General features: G+C 43.8%; 2 protein-coding genes across 4 annotated transcripts in view; both read left to right on the top strand.

The window, feature by feature from the left end:
* The window catches only part of LOC136582011 (fatty acyl-CoA hydrolase precursor, medium chain-like), a 102,835-nt gene that overhangs the window by 8,129 nt on the left and 66,962 nt on the right, over nt 1–27,744 (top strand). The gene's annotated exons all lie outside the window — the stretch shown is intronic.
* On the top strand, nt 267–25,415 carry LOC136582056 (fatty acyl-CoA hydrolase precursor, medium chain-like). The gene is made up of 10 exons (XM_066582825.1): nt 267–386; nt 599–732; nt 10,654–10,807; nt 11,083–11,196; nt 12,586–12,678; nt 16,318–16,455; nt 17,702–17,779; nt 17,868–18,015; nt 24,935–25,084; nt 25,324–25,415. Exons 1-10 carry the CDS (start codon nt 267–269, stop codon nt 25,413–25,415), a joined length of 1,221 nt encoding a protein of 406 aa, XP_066438922.1.

Genomic DNA, 27,744 nt, shown 5'->3' on the forward strand with positions numbered 1-27,744 from the left:
TGTTCCCCGCTGCTACCCCCGCTCCGTCACGCCTCCCCCTGCCCCCACGGTGCCCCCCGAATCTTTGCACCCGAGTACTGAAGTACTCGAAAATCGCGGTGCTCGATCGAGTAATTACTTGAAACGAGTACGTTCGCTCATCTCTAGTTCCTATGATGCATCTGTCATGTTAGTGAATGCTACATCTGGAAATCCTTTTTAGAGATGTAGCGACACAGAAGAATATGCTGTTTATTACTGATTTCAGGTGTTTAGATAAAGCTGCAATGACTTGGATAAAGGACATACATTACCAATCCTCCTTCAAGAGGCCACGGTCCTCAGAAGACTGCCTGTATCTCAGTGTGTTTACTCCTTCCAACAGGGACCCGAAATCCAAACTACCGGTAAGTATCCTGAAGCTGGAGGTTAGTACCTTGATGCTTATTCTAATCAGTATTGTAGATCTGCAATGTTTGGCTCTTCGGCTGTTGTGACACTAAAGCCCCGGGCATTGTCTAACTGCTGCCGGTGATCAGAGGATGTTGGGAGTTGTAGTGTTTGTCTTTTTTGATATTGATAACAAATATAAACTTTAATCTTTTCCGCTTTCCCTTAGGTCATGACCTTCATAAATGGCGGAGGGATGCTCGTCTGGTCGGCAAGCATGTATGATGGCTCTGCACTTAGTGCTAATGAGGACGTAGTGGTTGTTTGCATTCAGTACAGGCTGGGGCTCCTAGGATTCTACAGGTAAAGATACTTCCAATGATATATGGTGTGTATCCACCCAGGGTCATCATTGTACAGTTTACATACAGGGCCGTATTTAGCGTTCAGGCTGCCCTAGCCATTTTTAGTGCTCACGCCCCCTGTTGGTGAGTCAGGTTAAAACTCCTGCCCATATACTTAATATGTCTGTCAGCCGAACAGTCATACAGATGCATGCTGTGCCATGAGTGTATGGGATTTTGCTGGGGAGAAAGAGTTAAGCTCCGTCAGAGGCATCTAGCAGTAGTTTGACTCCAACATGGTCAAAAATCTGGCAAAAGAATTACGATTCCTTTATCAATACTGTAAGAGACCACAGAGATGCAGTAACAGAACCAAGCTCACACCCATAGATCCGATAACAAAACAAAACTTGCATTGAAACAGTACCAAAAACAAGCTTATTACATAGATCTGGTACCAGAATCAAGCTTTTTACAGGATAGAGAGAGAGAGAGAGAGACTGACTGACAGAGAAAAAGACTAAAGGCTGACACCCACTGGCGATATTTTCTTTCTTGCACTGCGAGAGAACGTGAAAACTCTTGCCTCGCAGCGCAAGAAAGACTCCGAAATAGAACTGGCATATCGCCAGTATTTTCAACGGGGCCAGCGGCAGCACCGCTAGCCCCATTGAAAAGATATGGAGAATACTGCGGACTTCTGCCACAGCTGTCACAGCTGTGACCGCTGTGGCAGAAGTGCAGCATGCTATCCCATTGCTTTTAATGGGATCGGTGCTGCTGCCGGTCCCATTGAAAGCAGTGGTTTGTGGCAAACCCTGCAGTGTGATTATCGGGGAAGGGCTTGAAATATAAGCCCTTCCCTGAAAACCATCAATAAGTAGTAAAAATAAAAAATAAAAATTACAACCCCCCCCCCCGCCGCTCAGACGCGTCCTCCGGCTGGCTCCCCGGCATTGCTGTCCAGCACTTTGAGCAGGCGGGGATTTAAAAATCCCTGCCTCCTGAAAGGGCTGTGCTGATTGGCTGAGGGCTCAGCCAATAGCAGCTAGTGCTTAGCTATAGCTAAGATAGTGATATTTATGAATGAATAGCTAAACACTATCTGTAATTGGCTGAGCCAATAGCTAAGCACTAGCTGCTATTGGCTGAGCCCTCAGCCAATCAGCACAGCCCTTTCAGTGCTGAAAGTGCTGGACAGCAGTGTCAGGGAGCCAGCCGGAGGACGCATCTGAGCGGTGGAGAGGGAAGTAATTATTTTTTTTTTTAATACTTATTGATGATTTTCAGGGAAGGGCTTATATTTCAAGCCCTTCCCTGAAAATCATACTGCAGGGTTTGCCACAAACCACTGCTTTCAATGGGACCAGCAGCAGCGCCGATCCCATTGAAAGTAATGGGATAGCATGCTGCACTTCTGCCACAGCTGTGGCAGAGGATTCCTTCATCCCCGTGGGGATGAAGGAAACTCCTGCCACAGCTGACACAGCTGTGACAGCTGTAGCAGAGGTCCGCGGTATTCTCCATATCTTTTCAATGGGGCTAGCGCTGCTGCCGCTGGCCCCATTGAAAAGACTGGCGATATCCCGGCGTGATGCCATTTTTATTTTTGCACTGCGCTGCGAGACTTTTCATTTACTCTCGCAGCGCAGTGGAGAAAAAAACGCCAGTGGGTGTCCACCCTAAGAGAGAGTCTGCACTGCTGTGCGCTATGAATCAGACTGCAGCCACTGTGCAGTCTAGGTCACCTGGAGCCTCAGTGCGCCCCCTCTTTCTTCCACTTGCCAAGAATCAACCAGCAGCCTAACATTCTTGCCCTTGGCTAGCTTCCCTACTGCCAACAATTAGTGGAGCCCTGCATTGCAACCCTTCCCTATCCCACCACCACCCATGCAGCCAGAGGCATGCTTTAGGAGAGGTGAAAGATAAAACATAAAAGTTCAGACTGCTCCTGATGCCCCTCCGCCAATGACTGGACGCCCTAGGCACTTACTCTCCAGTGCCTGGTGGCAAATATGGACCTGTTTACATATAGGATTAATTTACCCAAAAGCTGAAATAGCTTTGTATTCTGCTACAGAACAATACTCTCAGTTTTGCTGGTTGCTATTGGAAACAGTCATCAAGTTTGTTGTCAGCCACTTCCAACAACTTAGCTGAGTTTTTGCTGTTCAGGGGCAGTTACTATATTCTACCTCATATTATTGTACAGTGTCTGGTATACAGAAGGCGTTCCTCAGAATTTATATCCCCATAGCCAGCTCTGTTGAGACACTGACCAAGCAAGAAATGCTTGGAGATTTCAGCTCTGAAGCCTGCATGATTGTGACCATAGCTCTGGAGTGTAATATAAGCTGTAACTCAGGATCAGTACAGGATAAATAATGCACGCACACAGCAACTTCACCAGCAGAATAGTGAATTCAGCTCTGAATTAGCTGGCGTGTTGGGGAGCTCAGAAGGGTACATGGTGTGGTCAGAGTTCCAGATGAAGTTCTTCCTGGGATCCCAGGAACAGGTTTCTGGGCTTCCTTTGCTTATGGAGTCTCACACCTCCTCTCTCTGATATCGGTCGAAGGGAAAGAGGATAGAGATGGCGGCGGCAATGGTGTCAGTGGTTTCAAGAGGATCAGCAGCAAAAGTGGAGAGCGGGTCCAGAGAGTGGGTCCAGGTCGTGATGGCAGTGATACGGGCTCAAGTCACGGGTGTAATGACGTGGCCCAGTCTTAGTGCAGCTGTATCCTATAGTGCAGGCAGCGAGATGGTGACTTGCAGCCAGCCTTCAATAAAGGAGGTAAGCAACAGGCATATACTCTTAAAATATTTCAATCTGGAAGATGAATTTTATGCTATAATTATTTTATATATATGCTTATGGGTAAATGCACATGGGCAGAAATTGTGCAGCGGTATTTCCCGCAGAATTTCTGCCCATGTACACTAACATCGGATTACATTAGATAATGAAACGTTTTTATGAATGAAATAGGAGGGTGGAATGCGCGTTGCATCCCACAGCGTGGATCACATGATCCACGTCTACCTGAAGCAAAAACCTATCTCACAATGTGACGTCACTGCTACCAGACCGGAGTCACCATGATTGTCAGTTTTCTTTTGCTGCGCACACATTATATATATATATATATATATACGCATACATACATACATATATGTGAGGACGTTAACAAATGCTTGAGAAAGACATATAGAAATGCCGAAAAGCGTTGCATTCAATACAATAAAGTAAGTTATTGTAAACTATAGACCATCGGGTCTGCAATTTTCCCGAGTCCCAGAGCGCAGAGATACTTTTTTCTTTTCCCTTGAACGGACCCTTTCTGAGCCCCTGATACTCATGGCGCTTTATACTCCGAGACGCCTCTCCAGACCTTCTGAATTTGGGATAAGAAACAGGATGATAGGTGAATCTGGACACTAGGTGCCGATGGGCTCCCAGGGACGCATGGGGAGCTCCACCAAGCACCAGGTGAGTGCATATCCATTTCTTTGCCCTGCAAATTGGCAATGTAATTTATCACTACCAATTTATGGCTCTGCCGTTCGGTATCTCTACTGTCCCTAGAATCTTCCCTTATCTGGATGATTTCCTGCTAGTGTCAAGATCAGCAGTCTTGTCTACATTAGACGACTTGGGGTGGATAGTAAACAGACAAAAGTCAGACCTGATCCCGGGTACACAGAAGATATATCTAGGAGTACTCCTAGATTCCCGCACCCAGAAATCACAGCTCCCCCCGCCCAAGAGTAAGGACCTTATCCAATCAGGTTCGTCCCTATGTCAAGCAACAACAGTATCCATTAGGGATGTAATGAAACTTTGGGCCTATTAACAGCTTGTATACAAATAGTCCCATGGGCCCAAGCCCACACCCGACAACTGCAACAGTTTATCCTTGGAAGTTGGGACAAACGGCAAACCTCCCTAGATAAAAAGGTGGGCTGACTGCCCAAGTCAAACAGTCCCTGCGCTGGTGGACTTCCCAGAGTATCCATCACAATGGAAGCAAGCAATAGGGGGTGGGGAGCACAAGTAGCGGACCTAACCTTTCAGAGAAATTGGGACTCTCAAATAGCTGCATGCTCATCCAACTATAGGGGGCTAAGGGCAATATGGGAGGCCCTCTCTGTGGCAGAACCCCAAGGAACTCGACAGCTGGTGGCAAGTATACTATGCTGGGCAGAATCCATGGTGCTAGCCCTCTCAGCGATCCACCTGAAGGGGTCTATATATACTGTCGCAGATTTCCTCAGCAGGCAAAGCATCCTCCCAGGAGAATGGCGTCTGAATCAACAGGCCTTCGATCTCCTAACGCATCAGTGGGGGCAACCACAGATCAACCTCTTTGCCACAAAAACAAATACAAAAGGCCGGGACTTTTATTCCCTTAATCCAAGGGACGATCCATGTGGGGTAGACGCCCTGTCTCAGAGCTGGGATGTAGATCTGGCGTATGCGTTTCCCACCTTCCCACTGATCCCTCATATCCTCAGGACGGTTCAGGTCAGACGAGCAGTGGTAATCCTAGTAGCCTCTATGTGGGACAAGAAACCTGGTATTCCTTACTCAAGACCCTAGCAATCCAGGGCCCGCTCCACCTACCAGTCGAGGAAGATCTTCTATTCCAGGGTCCACTAACTTACTCAGGAGTTGAGAAACTGAAGTTAGCAGCCTTCAGCCTGGATGCTGAAGGCATAATACTTCGGGGGAAAGGACTCCCACAAAAAGTAATTACTAATTTGGGTAAAAGCCGCAAACCTGTGACCACAGCTATTTACAATAAAAAGTGTGGAGGAAATTCTTGGAATATCGTAATCTAGATCCCAGTGAGCCCCCAAACATAGATATACCCATAATCCTGGATTTTCTGCAAGCAGGCCTAGGAAAGGGCCTAAGTCCAAGTACTCTTAGAGTACAGGTGGCAGCATTAGGCTCCTGTTTGGACTTTCCCTTAGCAGAGCATCGCTGGGTCCGCAGGTTCCTTAAAAGGGCTGACAGACTCCAGCCCTTTATCTGGGAAACCTTTCCTACGTGGGACCTAAACTTGGTCCTAAACAGTTTTGTAACCCACCTTTTAAACCCCTCTCCCAACTTTCCATAAAGTTGCTCACGCTTAAAGTCTCTCTCCTGGTCACAATAACCTCGGCATGGAGAGTGGGGGAATTACAGGCATTATGTTGTGTGGAGCCAAATATGATAGTACAAGACAATAAAATCATCTTTAACCTAGATCCCGTCTTCCTTACAAAAGACATGTCTAAATTCCACAGAGAACAGGCAATTACCCTACCCTCTTTCTGCCGGAACCCCTGTAACGACAAAGAGAGAGAATTCCATAGCTTAGATATCAGGAGGGCTGTTCTAGCATATCTAGAGGCTACCCAATCCTTTTCAGAAGCATAATAACCTCCATGTCCAATTTCAGGGGCCAGGCAGAGGAAAGACAGCGTCTAAAAGTACCATTGCAAGATGGATCATGAGGGCCATCGAGGGGGCATACAAAGCCCAGGGTCTTGACCCTCCGGTAAAAATCAAAGCCCACTCTACAAGATCCCTCACCTCCTCATGGGCAGTAAAAGCACAAGCCTCCAGTGAGCAAATCTGTAAAGCGGCTGCCTCGTCCAGTCTGTGCACATTTATTAGGCACTATAGGGTTAATGGGCAGTTTGACAAAGACCTGGGATACGGACGGAAAGTCCTCCAGGCAGTAATCCCACCCTAAAATTCTTATAATTTAGTATTACTCCATATGTAAATGGGGCCGTCGGGATGACGACTGGGAAATGAATGGATAACTTACCGTTAGTCCTTTTTCTGGGAGTCATCATGACGGCCCATAGTTCCCTCCCCTATAGAATATTTATGTTCTTTTACCAATGTAAAATATGACCGAATAAAAGAAAAAATTTTGGTTCAGTATACATTGTCCAGAGTGATAATTTGAAAGTCACTGAGGAGATGGTGGAAGGGGAGGTGCTTTAAGGGCTCTTCCTGTCCCTACTGAGGTCAGAGGGCAATCTCCATATGTTAATAGGGCCGTCGTGATGACTCCCGGAAAAAGGACTACCGGTAAGTAATCAGTTCATTTCATATCTCACAAGGAAAGGTACAACTGGGAGTTAAAGGAAAGCAGGCCGTCTGCAATATCCCTGTACAAACCACCAGAAGAAAAAGTCAGAGAGTTCCTTGGAGCTGCCAGATTCTGCAGAAAATGGATACCTGGCTTTGCTGAAATGGCCAAACCCCTTTATGAAGTCACAAAGGGAGGTAAAAATGTCCCTTACTGCTGGAAGCAGGAACATACAAGGGCCTATGACAACATCAGGCAGGCTCTCCTAAAAGCACCCGCACTGGCCTTGCCTAATCTGGAGAAACCATTTAGTTTGTATGTTCATAAGAAGAAGGGACTGGTGATCGGCGTTCTCACCCAGATGATGGGATCACGGCATCAGCGTGTTGCCTATCTCTCCAAGCAACTTGATAATGTGTCCATGGGATGGCCCCTCTGCCTGAGAAGACTAGCAGCAACAGTGGCCTTGGTTACAGAAGCTGACAATCTAACCCTGGGTCAAGATCTTACAGTACGGATGCCACCTTCTGTCCTAATTCTGATGGATGCCATAGGTCATCACTGGCTGACAAATGTTCGCATGAACAAGTATCAAGGCCTCCGATGTGAAAACCCAAGACTGACATTGGAAGTATGTACTACTCTAAATCCAGCAACCTTGTTGCACACCAGAATTGGAACCCCTGACCATAACTGCTGTGAGGTGATGGATTAAGTCTTTAGCAGCTCTCCTGATCTATGGGACACACCGCTTGAAGCTCCTGATGTTGAATAGTACTTAGCTGGTAGCAGCTTCATAGATGAAGGCATACTCTATGTTGAATAAGCAGTGGTCACCCTACAGATTACTACAAAAGTAGAACCGCTGCCCAAAGGAACTTCGGCTCAGAAGGCAGAATTTATTGCACTTATCAGAAGTCCTACAGCTGGGGTGAAAGTCAATATCTTCACTGAATCTAAGTATGCCTTCCTCACACTCTATGTTCATGGGGCCCTGAGAAGTAAAAAGAGTCTGATCCCTTCAGCGGGTCAAGAAGTGAAGCACGCTCCTCTCATTACAGAACTGTCAGAAGAGGCATGGGTCATTCACTGTAAAGGAAGACAGAAAGGAGACTCACTCGTTGCACAGGGAAACAGAGAAATGGATGCTGAGGCTAAGCGAGCTGCCACACTCCTAAACGCCAAAAGTCCTGTAAAACTACAAGCCCTTTTCCTGGTTCCCCTCAGCAACTGGAACCCCTGCTACAATCAAAGTGAACAGGAATGGCTGAAGACAGAAGCTGGGAAACACACACCTGAAGGCTGGTTCATCCTCTCGGATGGAAGAAGTGTGGTCCCAACAGCATTAGCTATGGAGATCGTCAAGAAATGCATGAGGACACGCTATGGGTAAACCACTATGGAAGATCTAATCCAAGATGCGCTGTACATTCCAAGATTTATCAGGCGAGCACCAGAAAATGTGTCTTTTATGCTGAAAATAGTCCCAGACAAAGATCTCCTGAAGACTCCAGGAACTGCTCTCTCCCAAGATGTACTAGTGGACTTTACTCAAATGCCTGCAGCTGATGGATGGAAGTATCTCCTGGTCTTTGTCTGCATATACACGGAGTGGGTGGAGGCCTACCCCACTGGGACTGAGAAAATCAACTGAAGTGGCCAGAACACTACTGAGAGACATAATTCCAAGACACGGCCTACCGATGCGGATTGCATCAGACAATGGACCAGCCTTTGCTGCAGAGATTATATGAGAGTTAGCCAACTGTCTCATGATCAGATGGAAATTGTACCTTGTACACGGAGCTCAGGAAAGGCTGAGCGCATGAACTGGACCTTAAAACTTGCCTTAGGAAAGCTCTGTCTGGGGACTCGCCTACAACGGCCACAAGTCCTACCAATTGCTCTGCTCAGAATCAGATCTGCTCCCACTAAAAGAACTGGTTGTTCTCCTCTCAAGATGATGTTCGGTAGGCCTAGCCAAGTAGTGTTGGGGATTGGAGCAGACAACAAAACAGTGGGAGAGATGATAAATCGCCAGCAGATGCTTGCTCTGGGTAAAATTATGGAAACCATCGCCAAAAGAGCAGGAGAAAGGTTACCTATTTGTATGAATATTGCGGTGCCTATATGTCTGGATACTGCTGTGTACTTCCAGGGGAAAAAGTCTGTGTGAAAGATTGGCACCAGAGGCCTTGTAAGCCTAGGTGGAAGGGTCCATACACTGTTATCCCGTCTACCCCGACTGTTGTTAAAGTTGCTGAGATGAGACCTTGAATTCATCAGACCAGAATCAAAGTGCCTGCTTACCACACCCGACGGATCCCCTGAAGCTCACCTTAAAAACATCCAGAAGTGCCTTAGACCAGATAAGGACCTTGTCCCATCCTGGAAGCCCAGGAGGCACCAGAGACAGTGTTTTCCTTACAGACACAGTGTTTTCCTCATAGAGACAATGGTTTTTGCACAGAGCCTTTTTTATTCCCTCAAACACCTATGAGATGGGAGAGCTACAGTTGCAAGACAACAAGAAGAATGAAGAACTTACTAAAGACTGTGTTGGGGAGATTATGTAATACAGAAAATTTGGACTTATGCCATTAATTGTAATAAATGTATAGAAGAAGCTAGAATGGGTACACGCATCACAGGAACATTAGTGTACCATACTTAGTACATGGGCAAGGAGACATGTAGGGGGTTACACATACAATAAGACCACCTACTACAAGTGTGAACAAGGTTCACAGATCATATGCTATAATCCAGTATACTCTCCTGAAACATGGATAGACACTGACAGAGCACAGAATACACAGGCTATACTGAAGTTTATCTGGGTTTAAACCCCTAAATTAGGATGGTAGGCTATAAGCGAGTGATAGCTATCACAGGGAGGGAAATGTGGTATGAGGACTTATAAGCTATTGTATCTCTGTTATCAACCCAAAGGCTGAAGCATATTATATTGCTATGTATCTACCAAATGAAATGTAGATACTGTATACTAATTTTATCTTTCCTAACTTCCCTTCTTCTCAACATAACTGTCTGTATATGCAGCCCACTCTGCTGTGTATCTAATCTTCTCCTGTGTGATACTTAGCTGGATTGGAATTCAACCACTGACACCTCCTTAACTTTACTCACTCCCTCTATACCTCCCTACTGTGCTGTAATAAGTCTTTCATATAGTTAGCTGAGAACGCAGTGTAAATGAACCAACAAGTGTTAGCTTCTAAAAGGCCTGCCTATTAAGTATAAAAGGCTATGTCTGTGATATAAGAGCCAGTCTGAGATTTGAGAACCTTCTATCTCCTAGACTCAACTGATGTCAACACAGAATAAATCTTTGTTCATTTCCGATGTCCCTGGGTATCGTATTGGATGTTGGATCGTATATCAACTCCACTAGCAAAATAGTGAGTGCAGCTCTGGAGTATAATACAGGATGTAACTCAGGAGCAGTACAAGATAAGTAATGTATGTACACAGTGACTCCACCAGCAGACTAGTGAGTGCAGCTCTGGAGTATAATACTGGATATAACTCAGGAGCAGTACAGGATAAGTAATGTATGTACACAGTGACTCCACCAGCAGAATAGTGAGTGCAGCTCTGGGGTATAATACAGGATGTAACTCAGGATCAGTAATGTATGTACACAGTGACACCACCAGCAGAATAGTGAGTGCAGATATGGAGTATAATAGAGGATATAACTCAGGAGCAGTATAGGATAAGGCCTTTTATGTAGGTTAATTTGATATGTCAATTGGTGATTAGAAATAGACATGGGCTTCAGGCTCCATCATTCTAAAAAAATGTACCCTTTCTTCTTATGTCAGTACTGCAGATAACCAAGTGCATGGCAATTATGGATTTAAAGACCAACTTGCCGCTCTCCAGTGGATACAGGAAAATATTGCAGCATTTGGTGGTGACCCCTCATCTGTCACTATATTTGGTACATCCATTGGAGGGATCAGTGTCTCGGCTCTGGTAAGTTATGTTGAGTGTTTCTTCCCATACGGAGCGCCTATCACCTGTGTCTGCTGACAGACCTCATAAAGGAGCTTTTCTATCCACAGTATATAGTATAATAATGCCTGTTGAGCAAATCCTTCATATAGTTCTATGTTTAGAATCGGTCGCATTGATATGTTCTGTCGCGGTTCGGGCTGTATGCAGAATACCGAACGTTGTATCAAAACCAATAGTAAATGTGTCCAATCCAAGGGATGTGATGAGTATAACCTGAATGTCTCCTCTTCTAGGTGCTTTCTCCCCTATCCAAAGGTTTATTTCACCGCGCCATCGCACAGAGCGGAGCTATAACAATGAAAGACCTTGTGCCCAGCAGGTCTGAAGATCTCATACTCCTCGAAAAAGTAAGTGTATTCTATCTAGTACTAGTTCTCCCATTGTTTATTCTGGGGTAGGAAGAGTCATAGGATTTTTCAGCTGGTGTAAGATAATACTGTTTGATAAAGGTGTAAGCGGCTTACAGCTCATTTAAGGGGTTTTCCCAGGAAATAGGGCCCCCGGCCCATGCCGAACAGATAAGAGCTGCCATCAGTGGGCTGGAAAGGTCATAAAACTGTCTGTTGGTGTTGGGTATAGCAGACAGGTCTGCTGCTCTGCCCTGTCTGTTATCTGAGTTTGTATTTATTTTGCTCCAGCATCTCTGGAGTTACCAGTTCCTGACTCCTGCACACAGTGGGAGGCTGTTTGCCAATCACTCCACTGTATAGCTCCCTCAAATCTGGTATCCAGTGCTTCCAGGTTGTTGTACTTCTATGATGGCTCGTGGCTGCTGCTCCTGCAGTATCTCTGTGACAGCTGATCTTATGTGTGCTGTAGCTGTAAGCTTTATCCAGATCTTTTGTTCCTGCTCACATCCTCAGTTCCTGCTTCTGCTTTGTACGTCCTGTTCCGGTTAGGACCTTGACAGTGTTATTCAGCGCCCAGGTTCTACCCTGAGCTGTCCTTGTCGGAATGATTACTCCACTCTGTTAGGCAGGGACTTCCTTACCCCACTCCAGCTTAGGGCTAGCTTAGTCCCAGTCTCTGCATCGTCTCAAGCTACATGCCGAGGAGTGAGAATCTGGCTTCTGGGTTGGCTGTCAGTCCTGCCAAGTGGTTTACCTGCTCGGAGGGAAGCCACAGTGGTTCTACACCCAAATGCGTAACAGTTGCGCAGTTGTCTGGTTTAGTATTGCAGCTCTCTCCTATTCACTTCCATGAAAGGTTGCTTTAATACCAGACCGGACCACTGCCAAGCAGCCAGCGTTAAGAGCTTTCTGGCTGGTTGTAGGCAGTTCTTATCAGCTTGCTAGCTGGGGATCCCAAACAACAGACCCCTGTCTAACTGCTATTGATGACCTGTTGTAAGGATAGGTTATCAATAGTGTTTGTCCAGAAAACCCCTTTAACCGCCAAAGAAATAACACTTACTTTTGGCTGAGCAGTGTGTACATATTAATGGGGAGAATTGTGGAAATATGTAACGAATGGCTGAACAACCCTCACAATCTTTAAAGTGCAACTTCCACCCATCCTTTTGCTGCTTGGATGTTTAAGCAAAACTGAGGCATACCTCCCATGTTGAGATTTCAAGGCACTCATTGGGCTTTCTAGGGCAGCACCCAAAATCTAGGACTGTCCCACTGGATCCAGGATGGTTGGGGATATCACTGAAGGAATGAGAATTAACCCAGCAATCAGTCATGAAATGAATACGTGCAAAATCTGAATATAATATCCGTTTTTCCCTGCAGGCAGTAACGATTCTATTGGGCTGTGATTTGGCTTCAATAGCCGACTGTCTGAAGAAGAAGGAGAAGGAGCTTATTGCTCTTGTCAAAGCAATGGTAGGTATTGGATCATGCCAGCCTTGGGCAACCTTTTAAACTGAACTCCACGGGGCAATTTTTGGCCTCAAAAATCACATAAATTGCTCAATTTCTTTCTTTTAGGCCGGTTTTCCACTTTATTAACCCTTTCCAATTCACTGTCGGACCTCATCCGACATTGAGATTTCCCTGCATAGCCGCCGATGTTGGGGGAGGTCTGACACATGTTTCCAACAGAACGCAGGAGAGGCGTCCTTTATCCGAGCTCTCTTCTGTGTATGTATATCACACTATGGGGGAAAGGGGTCCGATTTCAGACTCCTCTCCTGTAAAGTGTAATATAGATGCATAATATACATATATAACAATATAATATATGTGTAATATACATAATAACTCACATTTAATTAAAAAAGAGCTAATAAAATCATCATGACGGATCATTTTTATGAGTTACTAGCTTACCCGTCGTGCGTTGCTGCCAAGACAGACAGACAGACAGACATGCGTTTATATAGATAGATAAATATATATATATATATATATATATATCTTGATAACAACCAATCACAGCGAAGCTTTCATGTTACCTCAGCACTATAAGAAATAGCAACCAATCACAGTGCAGCTTTTATTCTGCCTCAGCAATATAAAAAATAGCAACCAATGACAGCGCAGCATTCATTTTACCTCAGCACTATAATATATAGCAACCAATCACAGCACTGCTTTCATGTTACCTCAGCAGTATAAGAAATAGAAACCAATCACAGCACAGCTTTCATGTAACCTCAGTAGTATAAGTAGCAACCAATCACAGCACAGCTTTCATGTTACCTCAGCAGTATATGAAAGAGCAACCAATCACAGCACAGCTACTATAATACTGCCTGCTATGTAAAAGAATATAACAACAATAATACTGCCCCTATGTACAAGAATATAACTACTATAATACTGCCCCCTATGTACAAGAATATAACTACTATAATACTGCCTCCTATGTACAAGAATATAACTACTATAATACTGCCCCCTATGTACAAGAATATAACTACTATAATACTGCCTCTATGTACAAGAATAAACCTACTATAATACTGCCCCCTATGTACAAGCATATAACTACTATAATACTGCCCCCTATGTACAAGCATATAACTACTATAATACTGCCCCCTATGTACAAGCATATAACTACTATAATACTGCCCCCTATGTACAAGCATATAACTACTATAATACTGCCCCCTATGTACAAGAATATAACTACTATAATACTGCCCCCTATGTACAAGAATATAACTACTATAATACTGCCCCCTATGTACAAGAATATAACTACTATAATACTGCCCCCTATGTACAAGAATATAACTACTATAATACTGCTCCCTATGTACAAGAATATAACTACTATAATACTGCCCCCTATGTACAAGAATATAACTACTATACTACTGCCTCCTATGTACAAGAATATAACTACTATAATACTGCTCCCTATGTACAAGAATATAACTACTATAATTCTGCCTCCTATGTACAAGAATATAACTACTATAATACTGCCCCCTATGTACAAGAATATAACTACTATAATACTGCCTCCTATGTACAAGAATAAAACTACTATCATACTGCCCCCTATGTACAAGAATATAACTACTATACTACTTCCTCCTATGTACAAGAATATAACTACTATACTACTGCCCCCTATGTACAAGAATATAACTACTATAATACTGCCCCCTATGTAAGAGAATATAACTACTATAATACTGCCTCCTATGTGCAAGAATATAACTACTATAATACTGCCTCCTATGTGCAAGAATATAACTACTATAATACTGCCCCCTATGTACAAGAATATAACTACTATAATACTGCCCCCTATGTACAAGAATATAACTACTGTAATACTGCCCCCTATGTACAAGACTATAACTACTGTAATACTGCCCCCTATGTACAAGAATATAACTAGTATAATACTGCTCCCTATGTACAAGAATATAACTACTATAATACTGCTCCTATGTACAAGAATATAACTACTGTAATACTGCCCCCTATGTACAAGAATATAACTACTATAATACTGCCGCCTATGTACAAGAATATAACTACTATAATACTGCCCCCTATGTACAAGAATATAACTACTATAATACTTCCCCCTATGTACAAGAATATAACTACTATAATACTGCCCCCTATGTACAAGAATATAACTACTATAATACTGCCCCCTATGTACAAGAATATAACTACTATAATACTTCCTCCCATGTACAAGAATATAACTACTATAATACTGCCCCCTATGTACAAGAATATAACTACTATAATACTGCCCCCTATGTACAAGAATATAACTACTATAATACTGCCCCCTATGTACAAGAATATAACTACTATAATACTGCCCCGTATGTACAAGAATATAACTACTATAATACTGCCCCCTATGTACAAGAATATAACTACTATAATACTTCCTCCCATGTACAAGAATATAACTACTATAATACTGCCCCCTATGTACAAGAATATAACTACTATAATACTGCCCCCTATGTACAAGAATATAACTACTATAATACTGCCCCCTATGTACAAGAATATAACTACTATAATACTGCCCCCTATGTACGAAAATTATAGATTTCTATATAAGTGTGCGCCAAAATCATTTTGAGTTGTTCTTACATTTTGTTAGGATCGTGTCGGCAGGCAAAGCACGGGACCCACACGTTCATGACCAAAGGGGAAGCACACGGGTGTCAACAGGGTCACACGGGACTCACACCGGTTTCAGGCAACTGACCCTGTGCTACAAGGAGGAATGAGAGTGGCCCTTCCTGAGCGGGGACATTGCCCCAATAAGGGCAGCCCAGCGGTCTTCGGATCTGGGCCCTAGCTGATCCTAGGAGCCACGCACCAGAACAGGATACATTCACATGCCAGACCCAGAATACACTGCATACAACATGCAACCACTAGTAACAGATTGGAAGCTGAATATAAATACCAGGTATTGGTTGACATTTTGTACAAGATGTTGAAAGCTAGCAGGCCACTTCACGGCTCCTGGTTATACTGCTAGTCCCTACACTAACCAGGAGTCCAGCAGAATCGGACATCGTTCACACAGCACACTGACAAAAAACTGACAGAATTTAAATGTACAAACGGACATGAACCAAGTCACACTGCAAACCTCACCAGACAAGCATTCATGACTACTCACCTGAGGGGCCATACAGACTGACCAGGAGCTGGGTTTATATGGGAGCACAGATCCAGGGGATTGGCTAGCAGAAAGTACCACACCCAGCCAGCTCAATCATTAACCCTGAGAGTGCTGTGCTGTTGGAATCACAATAGTACAACATGTCTCAGCAGCACACGTAACACATTTCCTGTAGTTCCATTTTCTTACTTTTCAAACTTTCTACTCCGCAAACTGATAAAACATGGGAGGTTTGAAGAGAACATGCTGTATATTCTTGTATAGGGACTGCGCTTATATCACTACTATCTGCAGCAGGTCTGAGTATACACTGATCTATCACACGTCTGATCATCTGTAACCCGCTATGTATGATGGGGTCTATGTTCTGTATATCTCATCTCCTGTCTCTGCAGGATTTTCCTATGGTTGTCCATGTGGACGGCGACTTCCTACCTAAACCAGTAGAGGAGATGTTGGCTGACAAGAAAATCCACAAGGTCCCGTTTATCATTGGAATCAATAATCAGGAGTTTGGCTGGACAACACCATTGGTAGGTACAAAACTCGTAAATAACCCTTTAAGGGATGCCGTTCTCAGACTTGAAATGAACTTAAAGTGCAAGAATGAGGAATTTGCATTACTGGCTCCCAGAGTGCATGGGGGCTGCCATATGGATGTTCGGACCTTAGGAGCCTCCACTACATTAATCTGAGCAGCACTGAATACTCAGCGGGGGTAACACTGGCCATACACAGTAGATAGCTGTTGGCTAAATGCTGATTGGGCAGACAGCTATTCTTCCCAGCTACTCCAGCCACACGGATGCTCCTTAGTGTTTGTTTATTCACACAATTAACCTTTTCCAATCCACTGTCTGACCTCTGAAGACATTATGATTTAAGGCTGTACAGCCCCAATGTTGGAAGACATCCATCGGGGTTCTCTTACTGTATATTGCCAGCCTCTCTGCTGTCGGAGCCTATTCAACGTGTTACTTCATGCAGTACTGGCTTTAGCCAGCAGATAGCGCCATTGTATAACAGCAGAAAAAGAGTAAGCTCCCTAGGAAAACCAGGGTAGAAGTTGGATTAGAAAGGGTTAATCAACCAGCAACTAACTTTAGGTGTACTGAAGTGAAGCGAACTAGTGAATGACTTCTTGCGCCTCACCTGGTTGGTGGCGATGCTTATTCAGAACTACCACATACATTAGTTCCAGCATACGATACTTTGAACAGTATTTGCCTTGTAAAGCCTCCCTAAGGTTCTGTTTGGAGCCTCTGATTCAGATCCATCTTAAATCCTCCAAATATATAGTGCAGCACGTTGCATTACTTCATCTAGCCAAATACCAGAGGGCAGATAGCAAGTTACATGGACTCCATTACAGTCAATGGGGCCTGTCCAATGCCGTTCAGTTCCATCTTAAGACGAATCAGTTGCACGCAGGTGTAGTAGCCAGAAGTCTATGTTGCTGGCCCCCCCATAAATATTCTACATGTAATATCTTTATAGCCTGTCATGTTCTGAGCACACTGACGGTGGTGATGGGTGAGTAGGGCCCCATCCCCATTGCGGAGGACCCTATATAGTCTACATAGAAAGCAGGTAGCTTACCAGGTGACAAGTTTTAACACCATTCATTTCGGCTGAAAATACCGGTAACTTCCTCGTTTCAGTTACAATGGGAAGAGCAGCTCTGGAGCACAAACCGGTTTAATATTTGAGTGAACTGACATCTTCAGTAATATTGCTGTGTAATAATGTTATATCTAACTTTTGACTATCTGCATTTAGATACTTAATGTAACAAGGATTTGGGAAGGAATGACGCGGAAGGCTGCAACATTGGCTCTCCAAAAGCTTCTTATCGCGGTGAGAAACGGTGAACACGTTTACGTTCCCATTTCCCGGTACGTTTTCTGTGAAGTCCTGCTTATTGTCCTTAATGTTGATCTTACAGGCTCGGAACCCTAAAGCCATTCCTTTCATCATTGATGAGTATCTTGGTGACATTGTTGATCCGATGGAGATCCGTGAGCGCTTCTTGGATTTGTGTAGCGATGCAATGTATGTTATCCCGGCTCTACAGCTTGCAAAACACCATCGAGGTACAATCAGAAGCTCTATCAGCTACAATGGGAACAGACTGCATTTACAATGATATTACAAATGGTGTCCTGGGCTCCTGTCATCCATGGTGTCTAGTAGCATACAATAGAAGAATGCTTGCATGTGTGACCGGTGCGAAATAGGACGCCGGTGATGGAGAGGATTTACATCACTTGAACAAAGAATAACTTATTAAATGTATGTTAAAGAGTAATATGTGATGATGATGGGATCGAGGGTTGCTGTGCGAGTGTCATGACAGCTGGGGGCCTTCTGAAAGGCCCCAGGGCTCTCTTAGCAGAATGCCTATCAAGCGATACCGCAATATAATTAACGCTAAAACTTGGCCAGCATCAAGCAAAAAGGTTCCCTTTACATTGCGCACGCAGTATAGAATTACGACAGTCAATAAATGCTTTACCCCAGCCAGGAGCAAATGGCTCCACAGCTGCTGGTTGAAAATAGGAGGCTCCTCCAAAGTAACTTAGTCTAGTACAGGGGTGGGCAATTAATTTTCCCATGGGGCCACATGAGAAATTGGAATGGTTTTAGAGGGCCAGACCAACATACGAAGGCTCCATGCACATTGCTATGCACGCCTATCAAAAAACCCTCTATCAGGATCTCCGATCTCCTGCAGCCAACAATCAGGTTCTGTGAGATCTCTAGTAGAGGCATACGTGTGGTGTCATCTGTATATGTCAATCATCCACGCATCTATATTTGTTCAAATAGCTGATTGGTCGGGCTCCTGAACGACAGACCCTGGGGGATCAACTATTGATGACCTATCCTGATGATAGGTCATTAACCCCTTAATGACGCGGGCATTTTTCTTTTTCAATTTTCGTTTTTTCCTCCCCCCTTTAAAAAAATCATAACTCCTTTATTTATCCATCCACGTCGCTGTATGAGGGCTTGTTTTTTGCGGGACGAGTTGTATTTTTCAATGGTGCTATTTAAAGTACCATATAATGTACTGAAAAACTTTTAAAAAATTCTAAGTGGAGTAAAATGAAAAAAAAATGACATTTTGCCATCTTTTAGTGCGTCTTGCTTCTACGGCGCACAAATGGCAACAAAAACGACATGATAACTTTATTCTATGGGTCGGTACGATTACTACGATGCCAAACTTGTATAGGTTTTTTTTTACTATACTCCTCTTTTTTTTTTTTAAAGACATAAAATGTTTTTCAATTATTTTCTGCGGTCATTTTGTGCGCGCAATAACTTTTTTATTTTTCCGTCGACGTAGTTGAGCAAGGTTTCATTTTTTGCGGGATGTCCTGTAGTTTCTGATAGTACCGTTTTGGAATACATATGACTTTTTGATCGCTTTTTATTGCGTTTTTTCTGGAAGACAGGGTAACTAAAAAAATGCATTTCTGGCGTTCTTCATGTCTTTTTTCGAACGACGTTCACCGTGCGGGAAAAATTATGTGGTACTTTGATAGTTCGGACTTTTACGGACGCGGTGATACCAAATACATATTTTTAATTTATTATTTAGATTTTTTAATAATAGATATGGCAAAAGGGGGGTGATTTAAACTTTTACAACTTTTTTTTTTTTTCAATTAAAAAAAAACTTTATTGATTTTTTTTTTTACTTTACTTTGAAGTCCCCCTGGGGGACTTTAAGATGCGATGCTTTGATCACTCCTGCAGTATGACGTAATGCTATAGCATTACGTCATATTGCTTTTTGACAGGCAGCCTATGAAGCCACCCCACGGGGACGGCTTGATAGGCAGTCTGCTAAGGCAGCCCTGGGGCCTTTCATTAGGCCCCCGGCTGCCATGACACATGCACGGCTCTCCCGATCTCACCGCGGGGGGGCCGTGCGGGACCCCCGAACATCGTTTGGGGGATTTAAATGCCGCTGTCAGAATTGACAGCGGCATTTAAATGGTTAATAGCCGCGATCGGCCGCACGGATGTCAGCTGTTATAAACAGCTGATGCCCGCACTGTATGAAGAGAGGTTGCATCGCAACCTCTCTTCATACATACCCCGACGCTCCATGACGTACCAGGTACGTCATTGGTCGTTAAGGGGTTAATAGTATTTCCCTGAAAGACCCCTTTGAGGCTGCATTCAGACGAACGTATATCGGCTCGGTTTTCACGCCGAGCCGATATACGTTGTCCTCATGTGCAGGGGGGGAGACTGGAAGAGCCCAGGAGCAGGAACTGAGCTCCCGCCCCCTCTCTGCCTCCTCTCCGCCCCCCTGCACTATTTGCAATGGGGAGAGGTGGGCCGGGGGCGGGGCTACATACCGAGAATTAGCTGCTTCCCGTTGCTGACACCGGACTCTTTGCGGGCCGGTCCGAGCTATTCAGCGGGCTGGATGTGGCCCGCGGGCCGTGCTTTGCCCAGGTCTGGTCTAGTAGGAACTTCGGTTAACCAAATTACTAAATTTGCAGTCATTGTCCCATCACCATATTATTAGCCAGGACCTTTGTACAGTTAAAATAATCTGTCTTACTGATGAGAAGCCTGGATAATGGTACTCATAATTACATACCACTGAAACCTGAATATCCAGATACTAGTTATTGGTCGATCTGCTCTGGCTGGTGGTCTCTTTCCTGGAGATATCTGGACACTTGGTGGTTGTAAATTGCAGCTTACGTTTGCTTGGATAATTGGCAGATCTCTATTTGGCACTTACATTACAACAGCTGGGTAGCGCCACTCCAGGAATTCAAGTTGCACTCCCTCTCTGGTACAGGAAAACTCAGATTTACAATAGCACTGGGGCAGCTCACTCCTCACAAGGCTCTCTTCAAAACAAGTCATAGCGAGGGGAACAGCACTTGTCAGGTCTCACATGGAATATTGTGTACAGGTCTGGACACAAGTACTCAGGAAAGACATTGCAGTGCTTGAGGGGGCAACTAAATTAATAAACGAGGAGGACTGGAATACCAAAATTAGGATTATTCACCCTAGAAAAAAACTGTTAAGGGGTGATCAAATAATTATGCATAAATATATTAGGGGACAATACAAGGATCTCTCCCATGGTGTGTTAATACCCAGGACTGCAAGGGTAACAAGAGGGTATCCTCTACGTCTAGTGTTTGCATAATACCGAGTTATAATATACTTTCTCCGATAATGACGAGTGTTCAAATGTACCAAATGCGTATTTGCCCTCGCCGCGCAGAACTGAACATGAAGCATTGTAGAATTTTCATAATATATTTCCGTAAGATTATAACATAACAAAGGTGAAGTCGAGGCTGCAAAAATGGTTAAAGAAGCAACTCAAACATCCCCAAACAGGGCATTTAAAATACGCAAAGCCTGGATTTCAACCCAAACAAAATCAGATAAAAGTGAACCATACACAGATGACGAAGCGTGATCCCTATATATAGAAATGAAATTAACGAAGCATCAATATTAAATTATTCGTATTCAAGCCAAAAAGAGAAGGGCAGATATTTATCCAGCTTACAACAAGCTAAGAACTACAAAAGGCACATTATTCGAGCGAGTAGTGCCTTAGCCGAGTATCTCCCCGCTCGTCTCTAAAGATTCGGGGGCCGGCGGGGAGCGGCAGGGAGGAACGGAGGGGAGATCTCTCTCTCCCTCCGCTCCCCGCTGAAACTCACCTATCACCCGCGCCGGCCCCCGAATCTTTAGAGACGAGCGGGGAGATACTCGGCTAAGGCACTACTCGCTCGAATAATGTGCCTTAGCGAGTATACTCGCTCATCTCTAGTTACCCTCCTAAAGAAGCATTAACAGTAGAGATGAGCGAGCACCCAAATGCTCGGATCCACGTTATTCGAGTCGAGCGTTTGGTAAAATTCGAGAGCTCTACTCGAGTAACGAACCCCATTGACTACAATGGGAGACTCTAACATTTTTGTATGTGGAACGCAGGATCCCGAGCTTTTTTTTTTTTTTTTCTTGGTTCTTCCCTCTCTCCCTCCCCCTTCCCCTTCCCGCCAGATCAAAAATTTTCAAATGACACGCGCTGCGTCACGGCAGGGAGGGGCCAAAACAGGCACATCACAGCGGGGAGGAGCCAAAAGCTGGGGCGGGGTCGAATGCGATTTGATACTCATTCGAGTAATGAGCACCATCAAGTACGCTAATACTCAGACGAGCATCAAGCTTGCCAGAGTATGTTCGCTCAACTCTAATTAACAGTAACGGGTTCCCTTGTCAAAGTAGAACTGCAGGCTCTGCTGGATCATACAGCCTCCAGGTTAACCCAAGAATGCCCAATTTTAGAAAGCAGTACCTTATCTTTCGATGAAGAAGCTAATAACGAGCTTGTGCTAATATCAAAATGGGGTTGTGATGGCAGCACTGGCCATAGCCAGTACAAACAAACCCTTTTTGATAGTACGGATGACAGTGACTTGTTTGTAACATCACTTTTACCCCTTCAGCTATATCAAGAACAAGAAACAGAACCATGCGAAAACACTTCAGGAAAAATAATTCTGGGGCAAAATCCTCGAACTTCATCTACTCCATACTGCAGGCCCATAAGGGTTCCGTTCCAAAAAGAGACGACGGACCTTACCGAAAACGAAATAACACACATCACTAGCCAGATTGAAAACCTCCGTCCAACATATGTTTCTATAGCAAATAAAAACCTATCAATGAGACACAATTTGGTGTTAATGATGATAGACGGCATGGTTTGCAATGCTGTAACTCATCCAAATTCTGCGCAAGTCTGCCATATTTGTAATGATCGTCCCGCGATGATGAACAATATAGACCAAGTGTCATCCAGAAACGTAGACTTTTCAACATGTCAATTCGGACTGCCAACTCTCCCGCATACGTTTTGGAATATTTCCTGCATATATCTTATCGCTTGGAATTTAAAACTTGGCAAGCTAGAGGAGCCGACAAACCAAAACCTGAAAAAAGAAAGAAAGAGATCCAGGATAAATTGAGGAACTCTACTGGCCTGTTGATCGACAAAGTACAACCTGGAGGGAGCGGAACAAGCAGCGATGGGAACGCTGCCCGTCGAATTGTTTTAATGATCCAAAAATGTCGCAGAAATAATGGGTATCAAAGATGACCTTATTCGACAATGTGGGAATATACTGAAAGCCCTGTCATCTGGATATTCAATAAATATAGAGGCCTTCCATGAATATACAAAAGAAATGGCAAGGGTTCTCGTTGCTGAATATCCCTGGTTTTATATGCCGGCAAGTGTCCACAGGATACTCATTTATGGGCCGGAGGAGTAGCTGCAGTCATCCACCCCCTCACACACATACACAAGATGCGATTGTGGGGTGCTGGTTATCATAGCAGCTGAGCGCCTTCTTTAGGCCCACAGGGCTGTCATTGTAGATGCCTTTCACATGTCTAGATAGACTGCCTGTCAGATCGTGGTATAATGTAGTACTTTGGTATTGCATTCTACTCTGATGGATCATAAGTTCAAGTATTCTATGGCACACATGTGAAACAGAAGAATCTCGCCCACCACCTCATATTACTGGCTGGTAGCATCTCTACAGGCATTCCACTCACCCAGCCTGCAGCTAAGATCCGGTAGTGGTGGTGTAGAGTCGGTGACACGAACGCCATGGGGAGAGGCAACTCTAGGACTACTGAGGCCACGATGGAATCACTATCATTACAGGGGCCATTATTACTACTGCAGCCACTATGGGGTTCACTATTACTTTACCTTTTTACACTTACAATTGGCTGTTTGCAGGCAACCGTAAAGCTAATGTGGCCCTTGGTGAAAATAAGTTTGACACACCTGTCCTATTAAAAAAAAAAAGGAAATGTGAAAATGAGAAAACACATAGTTTTAATTTTAAAAAAACTACAAAGTAATGAGTTTTAAAAAACTCCCTCTTACCATACTTATTAATAATGTAAGTAAAAAAAACCAAAAACCTATCTGGTATCCCTGCGTTCATAAAAGTCCGATCTATCAAAGTAATGCATAATTCATCCAGCACAGTAAACATCGTTAGAAGAAAAAAAAAGAGACACAACAACCGCATTGCGCTTTTTGTTTTTTTGGCCACCCCATCCAAGAAGAGTGCAAAAAGCCATGGGTACTCCAAAATGTTACTAATAGAAACTGCAAGACGTCCCCTAAAAAAACGAGCCCTCACACAACTGTTGGCAGAAAAATAAAGTTATGGCGGCAGAAAATGTAATCTTTTTTTCCAAAGAGATTTTATTTTTTTTAAAAAACATCCTAAATGTATCGCCGTAATCATACTGACCCATAGAATAAAGAATGGCGTTTTTCCCGCAGTGTGTACACTATTAGAAACAAGACACCGCCTCCACTCCTCCCCAAGGATGGCGGGATTGCGTGTTTGTTTTTTTCCATTTCACTCCTCTTAGAATGTTTTACATTTTTCAGTACATTATCTGCTACATTACAGATCACTGAAAAAAAACACTACAACAAGCCCTTCGATGGAGAAATAAAAGAGGAATGATTTTTTGGAAGTGGGGGGGGGGGGGGGGGGGGGGGGAGAGGTAAACCTGAAAGTGAAAAAAATTAAAACAGTGGGGCATCCAGCTTTATGAAGTCCACAGGGCAGATTTATGAAACTGTATATAAGAAAAACTGTCTTAGTTGCCCCTAGCAACCAATCACAGCACAGCTTTAATTTTACCAGAGCAGAATACAAAATGAATGCTGCTTTGTGATTGGTTGCTAAGGGCAACTAAGACCGTTTTTCTTTTTAGACAGTTTTATAAATCTTCGCCATTTGTCTTAGGGCATATGGACAGCGGTTTCTGTCGTTGCACAACCCCTTTAACATTTGCAATATTACATTAAGCATGTGGGGGTGCTAGTACCACAATTCCAGTCTCAGTGCCATCTTACAAAACTCTACAGCCATCGCCAAGTAACGTTCAGTCTTCTTATTATCTCATTAGATGCGGGGCTCCCAGTCTACTTCTACGAATACCAGCACCCGCCAAGCCTTCTGGCTCATATGAGACCTGGCTTCATGAAGGCCGATCACAGTGATGAGCAACTCTTTGTCTTCGGAGGACCCTTCCTGAGGGACGGCCCCTTATTTGCTGGTGAGTCAGTGACCAAAAAAAATAGAGGTCATATATTATCATTATTGTCCTGGCAGCCCCTCACCGTTCTCTACCCTCAGTCCAGAGCCAATGTCGCCATTAGTTGGACACCTGACAGACTGATGGTAATGATGGCAGCACACCTCTAGCAATGAGTGTAGATGCTAGGTGGTGTGTACTTCGCAACCACAATGTCAAAGATGACTTAAATAATAGATATAATGGCACCATACTTACAGCAGAGAAGGGGGAGAATGAACAGCTGCAGTCACGTTATAGGGTTAAATGGTTTGTCCAGTTGAGAACTATTGATGACCTTTCTGCAGGATAGGTCATCAATAGTAGATCAATGGAGGTGCATTGTCTTGGACTCCTGCCAATCAGCTGTTTGCTGGACCTGTGTGCTTGTGCACTGAGTAAAGTTCCCACTAAAATGAAGGGGAACGTGGCCTGCAATACCAAGCCTGGCCACTGCAATGCAAACAGAGCCATCTGCTTCCTGCAGAAATCATTTCCATATGTGAAAATGTAAGGGGCTCAGATGATGTCTTCTTGGATGGTATAAGGCTGACTTCTAGTGGCTGTCATACATCACTGCATTTTGTGTATTGCTCTATGGAGTGTTGTGTACTACTTCCCAATGGCTGCAGAGATCAGATAAGAGATGCGTAAGTGAGGTGGGCCCTCAGGAAAAAAAAAATGTGTGTACATGGATAGTAACTTAGGTGCAGGCCTACTAGTTAAAAATAAGTGAGCTCAAGCCAACACCAGGGAAATACATATTGATCCATCAGTTGTGGACAGCCCCACTACCAACCTGCCATCCATTCCAAAAAAACCCGCCCGGATATTTTTAAACAACAGATCTCCAGCAACTGCTGGCTGGAGACCACATTACGCTCCTGAGTTTTTTATATCTCTGAGCGAGACATGACCTTCCTCCAGTCCCCTTAGTACCTCACATACCCTCCCCCTCTGCTCGAACCCGTAGGGGCGAACATTTTTTTTTTAAAACTTCTTTTGGCCCTCCAGGATCAAAACTCCAGCCTCGGGGGTCTCTTTCTGTCTGACGAGTTCCTTCTTCTTGTCGTCAGTCTGCTCCTCACATCCTTGCAGATCTCTGTCAGACTGTGCTCTTACAGCTTGCAAGTTGACTCCCAAGGGCAACTTTGTGGCTTGTATGTTATAGTCAAGTTTCTCTACCTGACCCTTCATTTCTTCTATTTGCTGCTCCAAGGCTTTAGTAGACTTTTCTAGTTTAGGTACAGCCTTTTCACCGCTATCCCTGGAGCTAACACAGTCCTCCATTTCAGTGCTGGTCGGCTTGTGGAGACTTTCTAACTGAGCCTCCATTTTGAAGGTCTCTTCTAGCTCAAGAACCTTGCCTCCGTATTCTTTCAGTTCCTCTTGTAACTCATGCTCCAGCATGGCCTTGCTACGGGTTACAGTCTCTGCTCACTTTAGACTTTGACAGCCCGGATGGCTCGTCACGTTAGTTTAGCTCCATCCTGATGAAACAACCGTTCTACCAGGTTGTAGAAACGCGTTGATGGAGATGCAGGGATAGGTTCCATGGGCCTGATCTCTCCCAAAAATCTTTTTGTAGAGACAGCTGAGCTTTATCATCATAACTCAGGCTGCTTGTAGGAGATAGAGATCATCAATCTAATGGGCATCAGTGTAGGTGATAGCCTATAATATGACAAACAACTATTAGGTTAGCAACCATTCTACCTATTTGCCCTCATCCCCTGTTCTATAATTGGGACATCTACAGGAGATGAGTAGTTTATAAGAGTAATCCTGATCCTTTTCTAGTACCAGGAACTATCTATCAGTGTTAAGTGTGTGAAATCTTATTGCATCAAGACGAGATAACCGATGCAAATGGATTTACTAGTGAACGGTGACATATGAGGGTGACACTTGAAATAAAGCTGGTCATCATATATGAACACTGTTCCATAAGTGACACACACAATCTGACTGCACTCTATTTAATAATAAGGGTGCAGTGATCGCTTTATACTGGTATGTGATGTGAAGCAACTTGTGAAGAGTGACATAATAGGGTGACACTTGAAATAAAGGTGTTCATCATTCATAAAAATCACTGTCCTTAAAGTGACAGACACGATCCTATTGCACTCTATCTAATAACCAGGTTGCAAGAGTTCGCTTGGTACTGACATATGAAGTAGAGTAACCTAATATCAAATTATCAGTGACAACTAGAGATTTCAAGTCACTGATAGTAAACATTTTACCATCTTGGGGCATAGGAAGCAATTGCTGAAGTGAATAAGAAAGTTGTAAGAAAATTGTTAGCAATACTGGGTAGAGACGCTGTTATACCGTCTGTTGAGGTAGACCAGTATCTACTACCATACTATCTGATGAGCCCTTTTTGTTTTTAGTTTTGTGTGACTATGGTCACATTAGAGAATAATCAACCTATTTTAATATTTGAATTGAATAAAAGTTAAGTTTTATCATTTTTGGTCCTTTCGGTGACAGGGTTACAGTCTCCACTTTATTTTTCAATTCATTCAGGTTTACAATTATCATTTTTTCCTCACTTTGTAACAATTCTATTTCTTCTCTTAGTACAGTGTTGTCCTTGGTTAGAACCATTAGTATTCTTCGAAGTTCCTTTACCT

This window comes from Eleutherodactylus coqui, chromosome 11 (assembly GCF_035609145.1).
Source record: "Eleutherodactylus coqui strain aEleCoq1 chromosome 11, aEleCoq1.hap1, whole genome shotgun sequence".
Taxonomy (NCBI): Eukaryota; Metazoa; Chordata; class Amphibia; order Anura; family Eleutherodactylidae; genus Eleutherodactylus; species Eleutherodactylus coqui.